Below are 23,190 nucleotides of genomic sequence, written 5' to 3'. Positions count from 1 at the left end.
TGCCAAACTCACATGGCTACTTGACACAGACAATACGAATGTGTTCCCCCCTACATGTTGCTGTACCACATTACTGCCATGTTGTCCATTTGTATGGAAATCACACCTTGACAAGAAGGTCCTGGAATGCCTGCAACACTAGAATGACAGTCCTCAACTCCAAGACATTGATGAGAAAATTGGCCTCTAAAGATGACCATGTATCTTGGACCATTCCCCCTTTGAAGTGTACCCCCCACTCTAGAAGGGAGGTGTCTGTGGTTACTACCACTACTTGTGAATCTGAGTGGACAGAATGCCTAGGTTATTGCTGGAGATATTATCCACCAAGCAATATGTTGTCTGCAGACTTAAGTAATTCAAATCTTTGCATGCAATGGATGAAGGGACTGAGACCATTGTACTACTAAAGTCCACTGCAGTACTCTTATATAGTATCTGGCTAGAGGACCCGTCAGAACTGTGAATGCCATTAGACCTTAAAAGTGCAGCACTAATTTTGCTGGTGGTGAGGGGTGATGAGGCACCTGCATGGCTGTAAGGCAAAGTGGCAAAACTCTGGACAGGGGGAGGCTGAGTATCTGAATGTTGGTATCCAGGGGGCATCCTATAAACTCTATATGCTGGGTTGGGGTCATGTGGCACTTTGGTAGGTTCAAATAAAAAATCAACCAAGGCTTGCACAAAATCTGGATTAGTGTAAAAATATTTAATTTTCACTTTCATCTCTTACAGACTTCTCCAGAACAAATAACATACCTACATTCAACTCTTTTTAAATCCAAGACAACCAATAAAAACCTTTCTTTAATCAATCTAAACACAAGAACAACAATCTATATAAACACACCTTAGTTTATAAGGAAAATAAGAAATGTTTGTTTTCCATTTTAGAGCAAATACCTAAAGATTTTAGAGATGAAGACTACAGGAACCAAGCTGAACAAAAGGAAACATTATGGCAATTGAAATTAGGGGCTGACAACCTGGCCAGGATTTAATGATTCTATTAATATTAAATGTTTTTTTAGTAAGAGATTGAAAGTTAATAAAAGGGTTTAGATGATGTATGTTGCTGTCAAATTTACTTGTAAAGATTTTATATAAGGAATTAGAAGTTTTTTAATGCATTATTTTAGTTTATTAGATGATTAATATAAGTAATCAATTGATTAAAGGAAGGTTTTTTATTGGTTGTCTTGGATTTAAAGAGTTCAGTGCAGCTATGTTTTTTGTTCTGAAGAATTCTGTAAGAAACAAAAGTGAAAATTAAACATTTTTTATGCTAATCTAGTTGCTATTGTTATTTTGTGGAAGCCCTGGTGGATTTTTGTATTTTTTCTAGTGTTTCTATCCACTTATTCATTTTGGGATTGTTTCAACTTTGCTATTACCTTGGTGGATTCACAGTTATCCCTAAGCCCAGTAACAACTGGAGCACCTGGTTGAGATGGTACAGTATAAGATGCTCAGAGGAAGCAGTTAGAAGGCACTCATTGAGATACAGGAAGACTTGTATCCCCAGCAGATGCAGGTGCACTGTTACCATTGCCATGATCCTGGTGAACACCCTGGGGGCTGTGGTGAGACGGAAAGGCAGTACTCGCAACTGGTAGTGAATGACTCCCAGTTGGAAATGGAGAAACATCCTGTATTGCTTTGCTGTCTTGAAATAGCAGTAGGTGTTTGGAGATCTATGGAGCACATTCAGTCCTCCTTCCTCAGGAGAGGTAAAATGGACTGAATCATGACCATCCAGAATTTTGTCTGTTTTACAAACTGGATTAGGTGATTTATATCCAGAATGGGTCTGAGGTCCCCTGTCATTTTTGGTGGTAAGAAGAACCTCAAATACAGCAGGATTCTAACTGGTCTTAGGAGACCAGTTGGATGACTCTTTTTTTCTAGTAGCTTTAAAATTTCTATGGCTGCTGAGTCCTACTGACTGAGTTGGACATCAGGGACTTTTTTCTTTTTTTGAGAGCTGTAGGAAAAGGCAATTGTGTAGCCTTTGAAAATTATCTTTAGCACCCAAGAATCTGAAGTTACACTGTGCCAGGCTTGAGGATGCAAACATGCAAACAGGTGTCCCCTGACTGCCTCCAGAGCACAGTAGTTGGGCAATTGTTCAGGAGCGCTGATAAGTTTTCTCCATAAAAGGATTGTGAAAGGCTTGGTTATGTGGTCTGCCTCTGCCTCTAGAGGGTTGTCCATTATTGTTTTCTCCCCCCTGGAATGAGGAGGCCTATATCCTGGGGAGATGTGGTAAAAGCTCTATGACTTACAGAACCACATCTTCTTCCCTGATCTCTGATTCCTGGCGAAAGATCTTTGTGGAGCTGAGAAGTGGACTTCCACTGCAGAGAGAGAGTCTTACCATCCTGCTGACTCCTGGTGAGTGTGTCTTTAACCTTAGGCCCAAAACAAAGTTGAGCCATCATAGGGGGGTTTCACAAAGGATAACTTGAAGCCTTCTGCAAAGACACAAAGACACATCCAGGCGTGGCTGTATGTGGCAATGCTTGTGCCTGCTGCCCTGGCCATGCCATCAGCTGCACTGGAGAGCAATTGCATGGCCACATTCAAGGTGGACTGTAGGGTAGAAGGCTAGGAGCTCACCCTTTTTGTAGACATCAGTAGTGAATACCCCCAGGAGAGACTTGATGATGTCTTTGGCCAAGTCTCTCTGGCATTTGCCACTGTCCAATAAGATGATGAGGGAAGGAGGCAGAACCCTGCTGGAACTTGGATGGAGCCAAACTGGTTGGAGACACCTTATCTTTTAACCTGCCAAAACCCTTTTGAAGGTCTGTTAGGTCAAAGCTGCAGCAGATACTGAGGATTCTGTCCAATTCACGGATGAAATGAACCCCATGCAGTGACAGCTCCTGGCCCTGAAGCCGATCTCAGTAATGAGCTATCCAGGCCGAAGCCCCAAGAGGGAAAGATGGTTATGAGAAGCTTGGTGTCAATTCACAACCCTGGAACTCATACCAATGCTTCGGCTTCGAGTCTCCTCTCGATACAATGACATCAATGTCAAAAAAGATAGGAAAGCAGGAGGAGTCGAGGTCATTAATGACTCAAGTGCCAAAAAAGGTGCTTTGCATCCAGTCGAATACAATAACATTGGACCCAAAAAGTGGCCCAGTGTGAAGTCAATGAGTGGAGGGGTGTGATGGCTAGTACACAGTACCTTCCCAGGGGGTGGTACTGCGATTACCTCAGGCTGGATTTGCATCCTCCAAAAGTTCCTCATCATCCTGTTGACATCTTGCTACATGAGGCTTCGACATGAATGAGTAAATAAAGCCACTGATGGTGGTCTGGAGTACCTTTTGTCTTAAGAATGGGGAGTGCAGTCTGGGACTCACCAGTTCTAGACAGTACCTAGGTCTTGGAGATGGAGATTGGAGCCAAGATATCACTGGATTTAATGTGGGAACACATTTTGGGTGGGTCAGGCCCAACTGAAGATGTCGGCTCTGGAAATCGCTTGTTAGTCATTTTTGCTGGCGATTTGCTCATTTCCTGCTCCCTTTTTTCCTTTTCCTTATCTGAATCCTTGTCCTTTTCTTTCTCTTGACCCTGATCTTTAGACTCAGTTTGGTATCTCTTTTTAGAAGCAGAAGAAGTAGAAGAAGAAAAAGCCCCTGTCTTTGTGGGAAGGAGTTCCTCCAGAACTAACTCGTTGATTCTAGTCTGGAGGGCCCTTGTGCTGAAGGCAGCACAAAACTGGCAGTCCACATCCAAATGGGCAGTACCAAAGCAATAATTTATTTTATTTATTTATTTATTTTATTTTATTTTACATTTGTTGACCGGGCTAGTCCAGCTGGATACGTGTCCATTTTCAGTGGAGGCCCGGGGAGAAAAGCTCCAGAAATTTCAGCATTATAAAAGGTCAAGACAAAGACATTGACATTTTTTTTTTTTTTTTTACAATATTACAAGGAAAAGAAAAAAATTATCAATGAAATAGATGAGCAAGACTGAGTCAGCTGCATTATAAATGGTGAATTACAAATCTTTATAACATATTACAAGCTTAGGATTTTATATTACGAATTCTGTTATGGAAGGAAAATGAAATCTAAAACTAAACTGGTTATAGGTAGTAGTTTATATTAATTGGTACTAAATTCACACAAACACAGGAAAGAAAATGCAGGAGATCAATAGATAGAGTATAGAAGAACAGCAAACCAGGATGATTTATAGTGTTCTTACTCACTTAAGCTATGATATTACATGAAGGAGATTGTTCATTCTACAGTATTTACATGTTTACATGAGGAAAAAGTCCTAAGGAAGGGTAAGCTCGCTAATAATTAGTGAGTATACACAAGTTCATGATCGTGAGAGACTGGGAATAATGAAAGTCTAGTTAATAGTCAGGTGCTTAGTCTGGGTTAACACAGGGGCATAGCCAGTGTGATTTAAGGTGGGGTTTAAGCTTGCTTTTAAATATGCTGACAGAGGATATTGAGGTTAGCTGGCTTGGGAGGATGTTCCAGGCTTTACCTACTGTATTGGAGAACAAGGCATCACCAGCCGAGTTGTTGGATTTTGAGGTTTGAACAAGTAGTTTATTAGATGAGTGTAAGGTCTTGAGATTGTTATAGGGGATGACTAGGGATGTAAGTATGGGTGTATTTTGAGGTAAGTACAAAATGTTATGGGCTACTATTAGTTGATTAAATGTATTAGATTTGGCAGCTCTAACCATCCTAGCTGATTCAGGTTGATGCAGTGATGAGTTCTATAGGAGGACCCAGCTGCAAATCTGGCAATATTGTTGTAGCAGGATGAAAGTTTATTCAGATTACTTCTACATATTTTGGTATAGATGGGGGAGGCATAGAGCAGGGTAGAGATGAGGTGGGTGTGAGCAATAATAACTCTGGCTGGAGGTGTTAGAAAGGGTTTGATCCTGTAGAGTGAGCCTAGTTTCTTGTTTACTGTTTTTATGGTGTTATTAATGTGAGGTTCAAAGGACAAGTTATTATCTATTAGAACTCCAAGTAGTTTAATGGTTGGTTCAGGAGATATATTAGTTCCTTTATTTGAAGTAATAGTAAAGTTAAGTGGGGAGGTTCTGCGAGTGGGGGAAATAGTAGCATTTTAGTTTTTTGGGGTTAAGAATAAGACATCTTTGTAGAAGCCAGGTTTCAACTGTACTAAAGGTCTTTTGGGTTAGTGACTGAAGTTCTGCTTGAGAAATAGCAGAGCATAGGAGTGTGGAGTCATCAGTGTATTGGATACAGTCAGCTTGTGGAATTATAGAATGGAGGTCATTTGTAAAGATGGAGAAGAGTAGTGGGCCTAATATAGATCCTTGTGGGACCCCTAGAGCGACTGGGAGATGGGAAGATAAAGTATTTTCCCATAGTACAGCCTGTTGCCTGTTATTTAGGTATGATTGGAACCACTGTATAGTATGGATGTCCATTGACAGGTTTCTGAGTGTGTCAATAAGTAGGTGGTGGTTGACCTTGTCAAAAGCTTTAGACAGATCAATAAAAAGGGCAGAAGATAGAGTATCATTATTACGATTACTGTTAATATGGTTTGTGAAGGATAAGAGAGCAGAGGTGGTGCTATGATATGGTTTAAAGCCATGTTGGCAGGGTGCTAGTAAATTGTGATCGAGTAGGTAGGTTACCAGTTGTAGGTGTATACATTTTTCCATTATTTTTGCTAAAAGAGATAGAATAGCTATGGGCCTGTAATTTGATAACTCCTTGGAGTTGCCACCCTTACGCAGGGGAATAATGTGAGAGACTTTCCAGATTAGGGGAATAGTTCCTTCAGAAATAGTTCTATTAATGAGGATGGATATGGGGTATGCTATGACTTTAGCAGCTTTTTGCATGTATTCTGCAGGTAATTGATCAGCTGAGAGTGTAGTGGGTTTAAGTTTCTCTATGAGTTTACAGATGAGTGAAGTGGGCACTGGCTGAAAGTGAAATTGATGAGAATTATTGGTAAAGGTTGTGGCAGAGCCTGGGGTGTTAGGGGATAGCTGGCTGGCTAGGGATTGTATAGTTTCAGTGAAAAAAGTATTAAATGAGTCAGCTATTTGGATGGGATTGTTGTCGTCAGAGCCAGAGGGGGAGGGATTACTTGAGCGTCCAGGGTGTAGGAGATTATTGATACCTCGCCAGAATTTTTGGGGATTATTTTGGTTGGTTAGTTGTAGTTGGTAGTAGTAGTTTCTTTTATCGGCTAGTGTGGCTTTTTTTGTTTCATTTCTTAGCTGTCTGAATTGCAGGTGGTCTGAGGGGCTTTTTGTTGAGCGCCACTTGGCCCATAGTTTATTTCTTTGGGGTATTTTTTGTTTAGCAGTTTTGGTGAGCCATGGTGCTGGTTTGGTTCTAATTCTGACGTAATGGGGCATGGTTGTCTAAAATGGATAGGAATTTAGAGTTAAAGTATTTCACGGCATTATCTATTGGGAGGTATTTCAGGGGTGACCTGTCACAGGTGTCTAGTTCAGCTTGAAAGTGAGCAGGGTTAAAAGTTTTGGTAGTGCGAATAGTTCTAGAGATGGTTGAGTTTGGGATATCAGTTTTAATTCTGATTAAATAGGTAAGCAAGTGGTCACTTATGTCCTCAGGAAGGGTGCCTGTTTTATAGTTTAGTTGGGGAGTATTAGTGAGTATCCAGTCAAGGGTACTAATTTTGTTGTTAGTTTTGTTGATACAGGTAGGGGATATTATAGTTTGGGTAAAGCCATATAAGTTAATATGAGAAGAAGGCTGCTCAGATATACAGGAGTTCCAGTTAATGTTAAAATCTCCAAGTATAATGGTTTCTTGGGGGTAGCTGCTTGAGAACCAGCTGAGAATAGCCTCTAATGTGTTGATGTTATTGCCAGGGGGAAGATAAATACATGATAGATATATGGCTTTGCTTTTGTTAAGCTGAATTTTAGTTAGAAGAATTTCTACATTGTTGCAAAGTAGAGGTTTGTGGTCTAACACGGTAATCTGTAATCCATTCTTATAAAGTATGGCTACTCTTAGAGTGCCGATCCTGCTTTGTGAGCTTATGTCCACACTCTGAACATTGTTTAAACCCAGATGATTCAGACATCTTAAAGTCTGAAGAGGAAAAAAAAATCAAACATACAAATCCTGAAAAGAAAGCCTAGTCTCACACACACACACACACACACACACACACACACACACACACACACACACACACACACTGCTAACTACACTAAGTGAAATACAGTCTCTCTCTCTTTTTTTTTTAGATACTACACTTGACCTTGGCCAAAAGGCTGAATAATAGACACTAAAAGAACAACAGTAGAGGTACAAAACATCCAGCTAGAAAACACTATAACTAACTGTTATTAACACTAAAGGTCTAATAATGACAGACAGAGGCAGAACTCTCTCAGTAGGAGGAAGAAATCAGCTAAGAATCCAAAATGGTGCAATATGGTGAGGAAAGCTCTTTCACTCATCCAATAACTTCATGTGGCAAATGAGATCTGAGCAGCTAACCTGGAGTCCAGGGATCATGAGTAGGGGAAGAGTTAGAGCTCTGGATCCAAAGAATCTTCTGAGTCAGTGTCGAGGTCATATCCAGTGGATCCAACAACACATATGTTTGAAATGGATGAAAATAGGCAACAATGGATCTCATATTTAATCAGCTCACCACCTACATACAAAATCACCACCTACTATCCCATAAACAGCACCGGTTCTAATAAGGGAGGAGTACAATACTGTGTTCTTGAGCTTTACTAATGACATCCAGACCAACATGGACAGTGCCAAACTAACAGATGCCCTCTAAGCAGGGCCTTTGACATAGGGCATCGCACACCCTATCTTCCCACATGACTAATATTGGAAATAGCCCTCAAGCTCAGACCACTGCATGGATGCAAGACTCTTGTCACAAACAGATACTTCAAAGTAAAAGTTGAATCCACCCTCTCATCTGAAATTAGTTTGCAATTTGGTGGACCACAATATTCAATACTTGCAACTATCCTTTATTCAGTATTTGTAAATAAAGTACCATCTGACATGTTTAACCTATAACTTTTACTTTATGCTTGTCTAAACACCAAGAAATACAAACTGAACTTCAAATGTATCTCCTTGATTTGCACAAAGGGATCGCCTCCAAAAAACTCCTACACAATCTTCAAAAAACTAAAACCATAATCTGGACAATCAAAATGTTCCAACACTATGCAGATAAGAGACCAAGATAACCATAACACCAGTTCTTTTGGATACCTTTACATCTGGCTGACCTTTCAGCCCTATGAATTTCTCAATTTTCTCACCTGCAGCCCAACTAAGCCACAGGTAAAGACATCTTGTTGGCCTGTCTGGATTATGATTCATCACTAAATCCCTCAACCTGACATTAAAAACATCATAATATCACAGACAATCTCTAATAAAACATGCAGCTTCATAGCAAACTCTTTGTAACAAGACTATCATTGCCCTACACTGGCCAAAATCAAATGGTTTAAAATGCTGCAGAAAGCCAACCTCCTTATGGGCTCACTGCTTTTTGGATAACTCCTTCAGGACACTTCATCATCACTTTCCACTAGACTCCAAACAAATGTCCCTGTTACAATCTCATGAATCATTCCAGCTTAGACCCAGCACTTCAAATCTCCAAAACTGAGCTACATTACTGAGATCAGTTTTTCTAGTTTTGCTCTCTAACTTTGGCAGTCATTTCCTTTAAGACCAACGGAGTTATCCAACTACAAAAAATTCAGGACCCAATTCAAACATATCCCGTTTAAACAAAGCAGATGCAACTGTCATATTCCAGCTCATATTACCTAACCAAAATTGAAAAGTCCCTCTAACTGTCTATCTGTTACTGTCTCCATGACTTCTCTGTACCCTACAGTACAACTGTTTAAGGGATAACACAAACAGTAGACACACAAACAGTACTGACACAAACAGTACATACACAAACAGTACACACACAAACAGCATTACTTCTTTAGCTTGGTTTATACGCAACACATTTTTTGTTTAATATAGCAAGTAACGTTAATGTAAATAACACCAACATTTTATCTTAGCTGACTGACAGCTGCCTCCTATTTTGTAAGCAATGTTAACTTGTTAACCATTATGATGAACGTGTGCTGTGTGTGTGCTATGGCTATGTTGTACTGCCAATAAGATAATTATATACTAACTGTATTTCTTCCTTTGCTGTACAATGCAATTCTAGCTGATGCTGCTGTTAGTTATATTTGACCAATGCTCTACCCCAGTAAACAAACATAAATAAATAGAAATGAAGTACGATATATTACTGGTACATATACACATTGCAACAAGAGGGATTCAAGTTTTTCAAGCAAGAATACTGTCCATGCAAGTATACCTACCTGGCCCAGTACTACCTGACCAGGGTCATGCCTGAAAAGGGTCTTCAGAGCAGTGCACTTACCTGGTTAGCAAATGTATAAAACAATAAATAAAAGATAGAATATTTTACATAAGACAGTTAAGTATTTTAGGATACGTGGTGTATTTAACACACACATACAATCTCACCTCCATGGGGTAGATGACAGTCTGCGCGGTGGCACCTGCTAGAGACCCCGCAATAAATCGTTCCTGCACCCTCAGGGTTTCCTGTTTCCCACGAATGACTTTTTTGATCTGCAACAGATGACAGAAAATAATCAGAATTTTGAAAAAAAGTTTGTGTCATGACTCAGCACTTTTACTTTTTTTTCATTTATTTGAGATATCACCCCCCCCCACCCACACACACACACACACACACACACACACACACACACACACACACACACACACACACACACACACACATTCTCTGAACATAACAAACACATGTCCTTTTTAAGTTTTGATTTCTGCTTTTCTGATTGCATTTTTCCTGTTTTTGAATCCTTATCCAAGCAGGAATCCCAAAGGCATATAATAATATATGTAATCCCCAGTCTGACGTAAGGAAAACCCCACCAGTTTTGTAGGTTTGAGTAAAGTGATTAATTTCCCTGTTGTGCATTCATGAGTTAGATGAGTGGCCCCAGCTATGGTGTCTTGAATTAGATAATGAACCCCCACTTAAGCTGTCCTGAAATAAATGACTTACCACCAAATATGCAGATGTGAGATATGTGAACAACTCCTACTCATGGTGGTATGGTTTAAGTAAATGTTCTCCAGTTATACAGTCCTGAGTTTGGTGATTAACATGCAGTTATCAGGGCACAGGTCAGGTAGGCAAGTCTAGTTATGTAGGCCTGACATTACTACTTCATACTGTTTGATGACACTCAACTAAACCATCATCATGTGCCAGGAACACCTGTTCAGTACATGGAATGTTCTAGGCATACTAACCTAAGAGCACAATCCAGAGTATAGAGTCAACAAATGAACTAAAGCTCAACAAATGAGATGACGAAAAAATACATTTCTTGAAAGCAGTAAGACAGTTTCAGTTTTGGTCTTTGGGGCCAATATACATCTTCTTCCTTAATCCGTAAAATATAAAAAAGCTGTAGCATTTGGAATTAGTTTACACATTCCAAAAACTTCAAACATTGCAAAAAAGAAGAAGAATGTTTGTGTGTGCTTTTCTCCTGTATGCTCTGTGACTATCAAGTCCCCTCCCATCATTCTTGAGCCAATTTGTCCCTCCAGTGAGGAAATTCCTGGGACGGAGGTGGAAGCTGACCATGGTATGGCAGGCTATCATACAGGTAGCCATGGATGTGGCTAATGTCTGAACCTGCATCTATCGATGCAGGCGAAGAGTACATTTGTTATAGCACTAACCCCAGCCCGGCGAAGCTGATGTGCATGCTGTCATCACTATAAAGCTTAGTTTGTGCATGCTTACACACACACACACACACACACACACACACACACACACACACACACACACACACACACACACACACACTAATGAGGTTCCTATCACTGCTGTGGTAACAAGCCTATGTTGCTTGGTCCTTGTGACACTTCTCTTTCTGCAAGCCTCTGCTCGCTGGTGGAAGAATCACAAACATGGACCATCATTCTCCCCCAGGATGGGTAAGTCAGCATTGGCTGGTCACTCCCTCCCTCATCTATCTGGCTCCTCTGACACTCAAGCCACTACTGAAGTCCAAGTCATCTGCATTATCATTAGGGTTTTAGCTTTCTGTGCCATGCAGTCAGGCCATAAAGTGAATCAATATAGTGTCAGATGTGAATATGCCAGAAACACCTGTCATTCCTCTACTTATTTGACACATCTTTATAACCATGACCCATCTGTAGTCTCTAAAACTACATCTATATAGTTTCTACAGCCCATTACACACCATTCCCCAGCACACTGTACACTTACTGCTAACTCACATAAAACATGCTATAGTACACTTCTGCTACTGTGTATGTTTTTATTTTATTTATCATTTGTTTACCGGGAAAGTCTGACTGGGACAGATACCATTTTTAGTGGTGACCCAGAGAGAAACACTCTAGATGCCAGTCTTTGAGTGTGGGAGGAAACCCACGTGACTACAGGGAGGACATGCACACTCCGCACAAAAGGCACCCCAGCTGAGAATTGAACCAGAGAACCTCTTGCTTTGAGGCAACAACACTAACTGCTGCCCACCACTTTTGCTTCTAATGCCTTCTAACATCTGTCTCAAAACTAACTAAATATAACACGTGTGTGCTGCGAACATGACCTTTGCTTACTTTACTGATATATATCCAGTTGGACTAGCCCGGTCAACAAATGTAAAATAAATGTAAAATAAATAAATAAAAATAACATGTGTGCTGTGAACATGACCTTTGCTTACTTTACAGATATATATCCAGTTGGACTAGCCCGGTCAACAAATGTAAAATAAATGTAAAATAAATAAATAAAAATAAAAATAACGTGTGTGCTGTGAACATGACCTTTGCTTACTTTACTGAGCAATGGATGTTTTGTGGATTAAAATGAAGGAAATCAGCAAAACGTTACCTTCCATCTATTTCATCAAAGCCTGCTTGGCTGACTCCTGAGACTGAACCCACCACTAAGTAACATTAATATGACTTACCTCAAGGACGGGCTCCCTTGTAGCTCGTATATGACTTACCTCAAGGACCGGCTCCCTTGTAGCTCGTATATGACTTACCTCAAGGACGGGCTCCCTTGTAGCTCGTATATGACTTACCTCAAGGACGGGCTCCCTTGTAGCTCGTATATGACTTACCTCAAGGATGTTCTCCCTTGTAGCTCGTATATGACTTACCTCAAGGACGGGCTCCCTTGTAGCTCGTATATGACTTACCTCAAGGATGGTCTCCCTTGTAGCTCGTATATGACTTACCTCAAGGACGGGCTCCCTTGTAGCTCGTATATGACTTACCTCAAGGACAGGCTCCCTTGTAGCTCATATATGACTTACCTCAAGGACCAGCTCCCTTGTAGCTCGTATATGACTTACCTCAAGGATGGTCTCCCTTGTAGCTCATATATGACTTACCTCAAGGATGGGCTCCCTTGTAGGTCGTATATGACTTACCTCAAGGATGGTCTCCCTTGTAGCTCGTATATGACTTATCTGAAGGACTGGCTCCCTTGTAACTCGCATATGACTTACCTCAAGGACAGGCTCCCTTGTAGCTCATATATGACTTACCTCAAGGATGGTCTCCCTTGTAGCTCGTATATGACTTACCTCAAGGATGGTCTCCCTTGTAGCTTGTATATGACTTACCTCAAGGATGGTCTCCCTTGTAGCTCGTATATGACTTACCTCAAGGATGGTCTCCCTTGTAACTCGCATATGACTTACCTCAAGGACCGGCTTCCTTGTAGCTCACAGGTAATTATTAGGCATGCAGTCCAAGAGACTTTTAAACAGCCTAGCCCAAACCCTGGACTACAAGAACTATCTCATTAACAGCTCAGAGTCTTAGTCCTTTGCAGCATTTGCCAAACTAATGTTACATTAGTAATGGAAGTAGCACAGCAATAAGTGTTGATTATCTGCCCATTACAGTGTAACAGCGGATGGGTAAATGAACATGCCTGTTACAGTGTAACAGTGGATGGGTAAATGAACATGCTCATTACAGTGTAACAGCGGATGGGTAAATGAACAACACACAGTGTAATGAATTGCTTTCTTTCTTTGAGTCGATGTTCACTGACTGAATGAAATGAGCTGTGCAAATGATCAAGATAACAGCCCGTACAATGTAGGAATCAAGCACGAACGGTCCTATCCCGCTCCCAGCAGTGCTGATATTAGTGCTATTCTCCTGGGTCCATGCTTGTGGAATGGAGCTGTAATAACCCTTGTTCCACCAGTAGAAGCCACGTTAGCCTGCTCGATTAGCTTGCAAGGGAAGAAATTTAATGGAGTTTCTTTGACGGCCTATAGTCCGATTGATGCTTATGTTGAATTATTAGTACAGACACAATATAAACCTGTTGGTCACATATATATGTATACCTGTGTAAACATATGGGTTTATATATCTATATAAATGCATTGTATATATGCATATGTGTAAGTAATGTACGTATACAGTTAAGTGCACATATTGTCAGTGACAGCTGAATGAAGAGACACGATACAAGATATACACTTATCAGAAGCTTTACTCCAACTATTAAATAATTACATCAAACACCTTTTACTGGTAGCTGCCTCTTAGGTCTACAGCTACAGTATTTTTTATGTAAAGATATTCTACATCACCTCACCTTTATATAAAACAGCTAAAATAAATATGTACTACATGGAGTGCGGTCGTCATGCTCTGATATCATGAAAAAGACAAACCAGTTAAAGTACAGTTGTGTACACTTACCATAAATGTAGATGTTCCGAGTGTATTCATTGTTGCAGTCATTACATTTAAGGTAAACTGCTGGCAGGTTGCTCTCAGTCGGCCTGAATAACAAAGTCTTGGGTCCTGCATCTGTTGCTGTCTCCTCTTCCATGATGTCAGGTCGTCAGGGGTATAAAACACGCAGCCGATGCCATTTTAATCAGTTTTTCTTGCCCCAGATGTCAGGTGCCCCCCAAATGGGGAGCAAAATATATATATAAACTGTAAATATATAAATACACTTTAGAAACATAAAATTTACCTTCAACTATAAGCAAATACACCACAAAGGCTTTTGAGTATAGTGAAGGAAAGAAAAGGTATAGAAAGGGGGCTGGCGGGTGGGTAATCCAGACTGCAACAGTGAATACACTCGAACATCTACATTTACATTAAGTGTACACAACTATACTATATTCTTCGTGTTTCACTGTTGCAGGCATTACATTTGGGTAGAGTCCCAAAGCTATGGATGGGAGGTTGGAGCTACACAGCATTAGGAGCAGCTATAAGGCCTTGCAGGACTGCAGTGGCAAAGCCTGCCCTGGATTTAGAGAAGAGAAGCAAATGATAATGCTTTGTGAAGGTATGAACTGAGCTCCAAGTAGCAGCTTCTAGAATGTCTCCGGTAGGAACCCCTCTGAGAAAATCTGCTGAAGTAGAGGCAGCCCTGGTGGAATGGGATCTGATCCCTTGGGCACAGGTTTACCATGGTGCAAATAGAAACGAATGCAGTGGCTTATCCATTTAGAAATAGTCTACTTTGATATAGCCTTCCCCTCTGATCCTGCAGCAAATGCTACCAGTAGTTGCTCAGACTTTCTTAGAGATTTTGTCCTGTTTAAGTAGAATCTTAGTTGTCTGTGTAGATCCAATGAATGCAGAATCCGCTCCCACTTGTTCTGCGGATTTGGGAAAAAAGGTTGGCAGGTGAATGGTCTGGTTAAGAGCCACACTGGATACCACCTTAGGCATAAAAGAAGGATTGTTCCTGAGGGCCACCCTGTCCAGGTAAAAAATAATGAAAGGCTCCCCTGCCATGACAGCCTGTAGTTCTGAAACCCTTCTTGCTGAAGTGACTGCCAAAAGAAAGGCCGTCTTCCAAGAAAGAAATTTTATATCCGCAGTAGCTGCTGGTTCAAAAGGAGGCAGGGTGAGTTTTTCCAGCACAAAATTGAGGTCCCATGCAGGAGGTGGTGCTCTCCTGGAAGGCCTTAAATATTTGGCTGCTCTGAGGTACTGTTTTAGCAGGGGATGAGAAAAGAGGGGAGGCTCTGTGTTGTAATGAGCCGAGATGGCAGAGGCATGGATTTTTATTGAAGAAAAAGATAGGCCCTTGTCAAGCATCTCAGTTAAGTATTGTAAAATCTGAGGAATATTGGGCCTTGCTGTGTCTATTCCTTGCACTTGGTTCCAAGCACAGAATCTCTTCCATTTATCAGCATAAGATTTTCTAGTACTGGGCCTTCTGGCTTCCAAAATGACACCCATCACAGGTTTACTGAGAGATGTGGTTGGTAAAATTAGTTGATTAGCCATGCTGCAAGATTCAGAGTTTGGAGCTGAGTGTGCAGAATTTGATAGTTCTGCTGAGACAATAGGTGAGGTGTCTGAGGCAAGTAACACGGAGGAAGGTGTGACATATTCCTTAGAAGCGGGTACCAGTGCTGGCTAGGCCAGTCCAGAGCAATTAGAATCATTTTTGTTTTTTCCTGTCTGACGTTTAGTAAGACCTTGGAGAGTAGAGGCAGAGGGGGAAAGGCATAGACTGATAGGTTTTTCCAGCTGAAGGACAGAGCATCCACTTTCCATGCTTTTTTGTGTTGAGTTCTTGTGCAGAATTTGTCCAACTGATAGTTTTGGGGAGAGGCAAATATACCTATGTCTGGGCTCCCCCATTTCTGTGTTAACATGCTGAAGATTTGTGGATCCAGTCTCCATTCGTGCGGGTCCATAAGATTTCTGCTTAGGTCGTCTGCCAGAGTATTTTGCTTTCCTGGCAGGAATTGAGCTTGAAGATGTATTTGGTAAATCAAGGCCGTGTTCCACAAGGCCATGGCTAGTCTGCAAAGGGGGTAGGAATGTGTACCCCCCCTGCTTGTTTATGTACCACATAACTGTGGTGTTGTCCGTCTTTATCAGTAGTTGTCCTGGACGAAGTAAGTCCTTGAAGGCTGTCAGAGCATTCTGAACAGATAGCATCTCTTTCTGGTTGATATGCAGATGCATTTGGTTTGGGCTCCATTTGCCCTGATCGCATCTCCCTGCCAGGTGGGCCCCCCAAGCATAGTCTGATGCATCTGTAGTTAGGGTTTGGCTGGCAGGGGGTAGAGTGAATGACAGTCCCTTGTTTTGGTGACATGTCTCTGACCACGAAAGAAACTCCTGTTGTAAGCAGGGAATGAGGGGAATCAATGTTTCTAGACTATGACAATGTTGACTCCATAAACTTTTTAGGTACCACTGAAGTTTCCTCATATGCAGACTCGCATATGGAATTAGTAGAATGCAGGATGCCATGAGCCCCGAAGCCTGCATAATTTGTCTTGCAGATAACTGGGTTGTTGTTGCAATTTGTTTGAAGTATGTTGTCAATTGCAGTTGTTTGTCTGGCGTGAGGTAAGCCATCTGGGCAGTTGTATTCAAGCTTGCACCCAGGAATGTAATTATTTGAGAGGGTACCAGTTGTGGTTTCTTTTCATTTATGGTGTACCCTAGGCATGCTAGAAGCCTTTTTACAAACACTAGATGTTGAAGAAGAGTGTCCTTGTCCTCTGCATGAATGAGACAATTGTCCAGATAAGGATAAATTTGAATGTTTCTTTGTCTGCAGAATGCAATTACTGGTGCCAGGCACTTTGTAAAGACCCTGGGTGCAGTAGATAAGCCAAAGGGCAGTGCAGAGAATTGGTAATGCAAAAAGCCTGCTTTGAAGTGGAGGTATCTTCTGCAAGATTCCCTGATTGGGATATGCAGGTATGCCTCTTTTAAGTCTAGAGATACCAATCAGGCATTCTTGCCTAGCATAGACAATAGCTGTTGTAAAGTCAGCATTTTGAATTTTGGAATGTCCAGGAAAGTATTTGGAATGGATAAGTCCAGTATTGGATGCCATGATTTGTCTTTTCTGGGTACCAGGAAAAGTCTTGAATAAAATCCTTGTCCTTTTTCCTTTTCCAGTACCTGTTGAATAGCCCCCATATCTATGAGGGACATGACTTTTTTCTGGGCCTCTGCCCACTGGTTTTGTGGCAGATCTGGCCATCCGTTTGGAATTGGCAAAGTGTGGAAATGAAATCTGTATCCCTGGGATACTATGTTTAATACCCACTTGTCCTGGGTAATTAACTGCAAATTTTGAGCATGAAGTGCTAGTTTTCCCCCCAAGGGGGCTGCCAAAAGATAAGTGCTTGGAGGTGGTAGAGGAAAGTCATTGAGACTGCTTACTGTAGGGTTGTGCTTTGTTACCTCCAGATTTGGAGGCAGTGGCACCCCATTGCTTTGACCTGTAAGATCCCTGTGATTGATATATGGAGCCTTTGGAGTGCCTGGGTTTGCCCTGAGTGGCTCTGTTGGACACAGGAAAGGACCAATTCTTAGTAGGCCAGTGCCTACTGAACCTGGGTGACTGTTCTTGCAAGAAATATTTTACAGTTTGCATAGATTTAGCTTTGTCTTCCATTTTCTTTAAAAACCTCTTCTGCCTTATTACCAAACAGACTATCATGCTGTAAAGGGGCATCCAACAATTTAGCTTTCACATGATCAGGCAGATTTTGCTCCTTGAGCCAGGCATGCCTTCTTATCACAGATCCAGTTATGGCGGCCCTGCAAGAGGCCTCCAAGGAATCAAAACCACATTGCCAGGTATGCTTTTCAACCTGTTCTGCTGAATGCAATAAATCCTGCAACTCTATTTTCCACACAATCAGAAATCAAAATAATTTTCTGTTTCAGTAAGCCCATAACAGGCTGTTGATATTTAAGCATATGAAACTGGCAGTTTAAAGCCCTGATTGCCAAGGTTGCAGATGTATAAACCTTCTTACCCCATCTATCCAGCGCCCTGGAATCTCTATCAGAAGGGGTAGGAATTTTGGCTGTAGAAGCCTTAACACCCTTGGGACCCTGAGAAATAGTCTCAGGATCAACAGCTGGATTTTTGAAAAGAAATTTCTGGGAGTCAGGAACCCTGTAATATCTGTCTGGCTTACTAAGAGCCGGAGGTAGGGAATCAGGAGCCATACTTGATTCTGAGAACACATCATCAACAATGTCTAATACAGGAGGTATTACCAAAGGCCTATGCTGAGGAAGAAGAAGAAAATCCCTAAGCCTCTTTTTTGATTCAGAGAAGTCCTGACTTTCCAGGTGAAAATGTTCCCTTAAAGTATGCAAAGTCTCTCCAAAAGAGTAATCCTCAGGAGGAGATGCAGATGGGATGGATTCCTCTGCATCAGAATCCTCATAGGGTGGAACAGAAAATTCCTGATCAGAAGAGGAATCAGAAGAAATGGAAACCTGATTTGAAGATCAAAGGGGAGGGGGGCCCTGATCAAGGTAATTAAATCCTCAGCCATTTTGATCATTTGTTTTTTAGGCATAGGGTCCTGAGAACATGGCTCATGCATCGTTTTTTTTAGACATAAAAGTCGGTTTTGACCTTGTTTTTGTTGATGGCGTCGGTTTAATATAAAATTGTTGAGGCCTGAAAACACCCTCAGAAGCCGGTGCCTGCACAGTGGCTCCAGACCCATCCAAGGGAGAGACATCAGCGGGTTCAATATTTTGTGAATCTCGCGGCATACCGGACTCCGAATGGGTCTCGGTAGAGGCCTGTGACTCAAAAGTAATGGGTATCAGGGACTGCGAAAGCACCTCACTGAGTACCTGCGAACCGGTGACTGGCTTAGGAGAAGCTTTGTTGTCAGTTTTGGACCTCGATGGTCTATCTCTGTCTTTTTCCTTGCATTTTTTGTGAACTTCGGTAGTTGGATTGCTAACCAACGACATTTCAGGGTAGTTAAATCTTGAACCAAAATATTTAGAAGCAAAAATATACCGACGCTTAATAGTGCGTTGGTTTAATTTAGCACAAAACCGACAGCAAGGCACATTGTGATCAGGGCCTAGGCAAGGAGTACAGTACAAATGAAAATCCTTATGAGGTATTTGCTTCCCACAAGTAATACAATTATTAACTTTTACTGACATCGGTAAGGAGCAAGAAAAAGTTTCCCCAATGGGGTACTTAGCTTTAGTTTGAAGACTTCGGTTCTGAAACTCGAAAACGAAAATTTCAGGAGTCGGCCGACCGGCACTTGCGAACTGCTTCTGCTTCGGACACCACGTGGCAAGAAAGACTGATTAAAATGCCATCGACTGCGTGTTTTATACCCCTGACGACCTGACGTCATGGAAGAGGAGACAGCAACTGATGCAGGACCCAAGACTGGGTTATTCAGGCTGACTGAGGGCAACCTGCCAGCAGATTACCCTAAATGTAATGACTGCAACAATGAATACACTCGGAACATCTACATTTATGGTAAGTGTACACAACTGTACTTTAACTGGTTTGTCTTTTTCATGCTATCAGAGCATGACGACCGCACTCCATGTAGTACATATTTATTTTAGCTGTTTTATATAAAGGTGAGGTGATGTAGAATATCTTTACATAAAAAATACTGTAGCTGTAGACCTAAGAGGAGATCTAATCTATTCTACTCATCCAGAAACCACATTATGAATGGCCTTATCAGCTGATAACACATAAATCTTATACTATGAGTGAATCAGTTAACCAGGCAGTGCTTCTGGTTTGACCATGAAAAGAGTCATGTGTCCATTGAGCTTAAATGGTTAAACATGTATAAACACTTTATAAAAGCCTGGCTTGAGTTATTTGTTGTTGTTGTGTCTTTCGGCTTTCCCCGGTTTGAGTTATTATTTTATCAAAACATAACCCAAGTTCTTTGTATTTGTTACACAAACTTGACATTTACTTCTATTCATATTCATGTCCTTTTGTCTTAGCCTATCAAGTAGCTAAATAAGCCTCAGTATCATGGTCCTGTTTGGCAGATCTGCAGAATAGAAGATCATGTATATGTTAGTTACAATCATTTCAGATACTGCTTTTTGAATGACTTCAGGGTCTGAAGATATACTAAAAGGCAACCTTGAAAAATGAGTCTGCCCAAAGTTGTGTTAAAAAAGCAAAGTCTGACGTTAGCTTCATCCAGTTTAATTTACCAGAATCCTTGTTTAGCATGTATTACTGAGAAGAATCTTGCAGTATGCACTATAGCAAATACAATATTCAATAGTCTGAAGTGGACAGTGTTTCATTTTGATTCATTTTTTTAAGTACTGGTGATATATGCATATTCCAAACTGATCTTGCTTCATGTACTGTCACTACATTACTGATCTATTCATTGAGTTGATCTTGCTTAGCAGTCACACAAAGGCTTTCCATATGTTTCCTTTCCTGTTCCGTTCTGTTTATGACACTTATAGGAAACCTGTTTTGGTGCATTAATAAATCAGTATTGTTTCAGGTGAAATTAGTTCAGTGTTTCTCTGGGGTACCTAATCTACTATGTAAATCATAGTAACTCTATAAATATCAGCAGTATCCTCCTTAACCTGCTTCCTTACTGTATTCCTTTATCATCCTTACTAGTACTATTAAGACTTTTCACATTTTTAGAATGTTCTGGAAACTTCCTTTTAGGAAACAGGCATGCTATCAGTACCTCTTTCAGCAGTCACATTATCTTTCTAACTGCTTTCATATTTTCATTTTGAGCAGCGCAAAAGCATCTGGTTTACACCCAGAAATACTCATGAATCTTTCCTGGACAAATGTGTGATTTATTCTGAGCCTACAGTTATTCTTGCTACATTTCTCATAAATATCACAGCCCAGTATATATGGTTGCTTTATCTGCATTTCCAGTTATAATATCTTGAGTATTATTCTTTTTGTACTTGTACTCACAACTGAACAAACTCTGACACAATGGGTTTAGCTAGTGCTCTAAATATACCAGAAGAGTGCAAAAATTCTGTACATAGTATGGTGTAAACAACATGCCCTATGTGGACTGCCTCAAAGCCTTATCCCTGTGCTCACTCTTCTACAGGCTGCTGAGAGGCAATCTATACTTGGCATAAAAAGCATCCCCAGATCCATCTGACGGACACATTGCACATCCACAAAACAAACAGTATCAGAACTACCTGATCTAGGGACCTAAACCTCACCTGCAACATAAATGGGCCATGCTAGAGGGACAGATGTATGTCTCAGACACTCCCCCTTCTCTGGATCAGGCTTCTCCATTCATGGCAAGCAGAGTAAGTACTTCCATAAAGAAATTCAAGTGCAGCTTAGACCAGTGGATGGGGAATCAGAAATTTACCCTTAGTCTGGTACCTATGTGTGTAATAGATAGAGACAGCATAGAAACGCTTGATCACCCATGCCCATGCCTATATGTATCACAAGAAATAAACCTAGGGTATCAAAACCTGCCAGATACATTTGGGAAGTGTTGCTGGGCTTAAAAATCCCCCCAGAATGTTAGGCTTGTAATCACTTATGAACCTATGATTAAAAAGTAGCTTCTGATAAAATACCACATTCAGCACCAGTATCCAGCTTACAATAAATTATTCATTGACTCACAAGTTTCCCAAATACTCATTACAGCAGACTCTGTGCTCTCTGACATCTTAGGATATGCACTTGTGTTTGCTTGTTTGTTTGTGTTTGTTTATCAGTAACCAAGCATGACCAATTGCAGGCTCGGTCCAGGTTGCATAGTAGAACAGGAAAAACAAGCAGAAAGAGAATTGTATTTACAAAAATAACATAAAATATAGACAAAAGCAGCGATGAAGAGAGCTAGGTTACAGCATTACACATTGTTCTAGATATAGTAGAGCCACAAACATTTTTGTAGCACATGGAGCACCATGATTATGTTCCTAAACTGGAGAAAAGTTAAACTTCTTAAGCATATCCTTAGCACAGGACCTAATCTTAATAGCAATCAGGGATGCTAAACATAAGTTGGTTAAACACTCCTAAGCACTGTTAAGATTGAATCTCATGCTAGGAATTAACAGCAGATACTGCCAGCGGACACAAAACAGCAGCATAAATAGCTTTAAAAAGAATTTCATTCTGTCACGCAAATAGAAAATGTGGCAGACCAAAGTGTCTAACAGTTTTTAAAGTTGTTAGTTCTACAGCAGGGCACTTCGTTTCTATCTGCTGTCTGACTATGCTAAGTGTTTTACTGGTTTCCAAACTTTGAAAGCTGGTAAAATACTTTACTCTCCTACATTTCTCTCTGTAACTGGTAGTACGTGAAGCAGATAAAGCATTACAATTACAGTTGGATCACTGATCATAACCTTTTATTATGTGTTCTGGACATGGATGCCAACATTCACTTCTCAAACTTTGCTCATGAAGTGAATTTGTTAGTATCCATGTCTCAAACAGTAACCATAAACATGCTGAGATAGCTTCTTCTTCTTCTTTTGTCTGCACCCATTAGGAATCACCACAGCGGATCACCTGTTTCCAGTTCTTCCTGTCCTCTGCATCTTTCTCTGTCACACCAACCACTTGCATGTCCTCTCTTACCACATCCATAAACCTTATCTTAGGCCTTCTTCTTTTCCTGTTACCTGGCAGCTCCATCCTTAGCATCCTTCTACCAATATACCTAGTATCTCTCATTAGCACATGTCCAAATCAAAGCAATCTCACCTCTCTGACTTTGCCTCCAAACCGTCCAGCCTGAGCTGTCCCTCTAATATACTCATTTCTAATCCTGTCCATCCTCGTCACACCGAATAGAAATCTTAACAACTTTAACTCTGCCATCTCCAGCTCTGACTCCTGTCTTTTCTTCAGTGTCACTGTCTATAATCCATATAACATAGCTGGTCTCACTACCATCTTGTAGACCTTCCATTTCACTCTTACTGGTACCCATCTGTCACAAATCACTCCTGACACTCATCTCAACCCATTCCACCCTGACTGCACTCTCTTCTTCACCTCTCTTCCACACTTGCCATCACTCTGAACTGTTGATCCCATGTATTTAAACTCATCCACCTTCACAAACTCTACTCCCTGCACCCTCACCAGTCCTCTGCCCTCCCTCTCATTCATACACATATATTCTGTCTTAGTCCAGCTGTCCTTCATTCCTCTCCTCTCTAGAGCATATTTCCACTTCTCCAGGTCTCCTCAATCTGTTCCTTA

At 41.0% G+C, this 23,190-nt stretch overlaps 1 protein-coding gene across 1 annotated transcript in view; it reads right to left on the bottom strand.

Annotated features, from left to right (window-relative positions):
* SLC25A23 (solute carrier family 25 member 23) overlaps positions 1-23,190 on the bottom strand; it is a 1,355,089-nt gene that overhangs the window by 289,121 nt on the left and 1,042,778 nt on the right. Inside the window, exon 7 of the mRNA XM_044057174.1 lies at positions 9,576-9,683. Within this exon, the coding sequence (XP_043913109.1) occupies positions 9,576-9,683 (108 nt within the window). The remainder of the gene's footprint in view (positions 1-9,575; positions 9,684-23,190) is intronic.

The sequence above is a fragment of the Protopterus annectens genome, chromosome 15.part0 (genome assembly GCF_019279795.1).
Source record: "Protopterus annectens isolate FY-2018-M chromosome 15.part0, PAN1.0, whole genome shotgun sequence".
Lineage (NCBI taxonomy): Eukaryota > Metazoa > Chordata > Ceratodontiformes > Protopteridae > Protopterus > Protopterus annectens.
The sequence above is the reverse complement of the archived record's forward strand: the minus strand, read 5'-3'. Positions and strand labels throughout refer to the sequence as shown.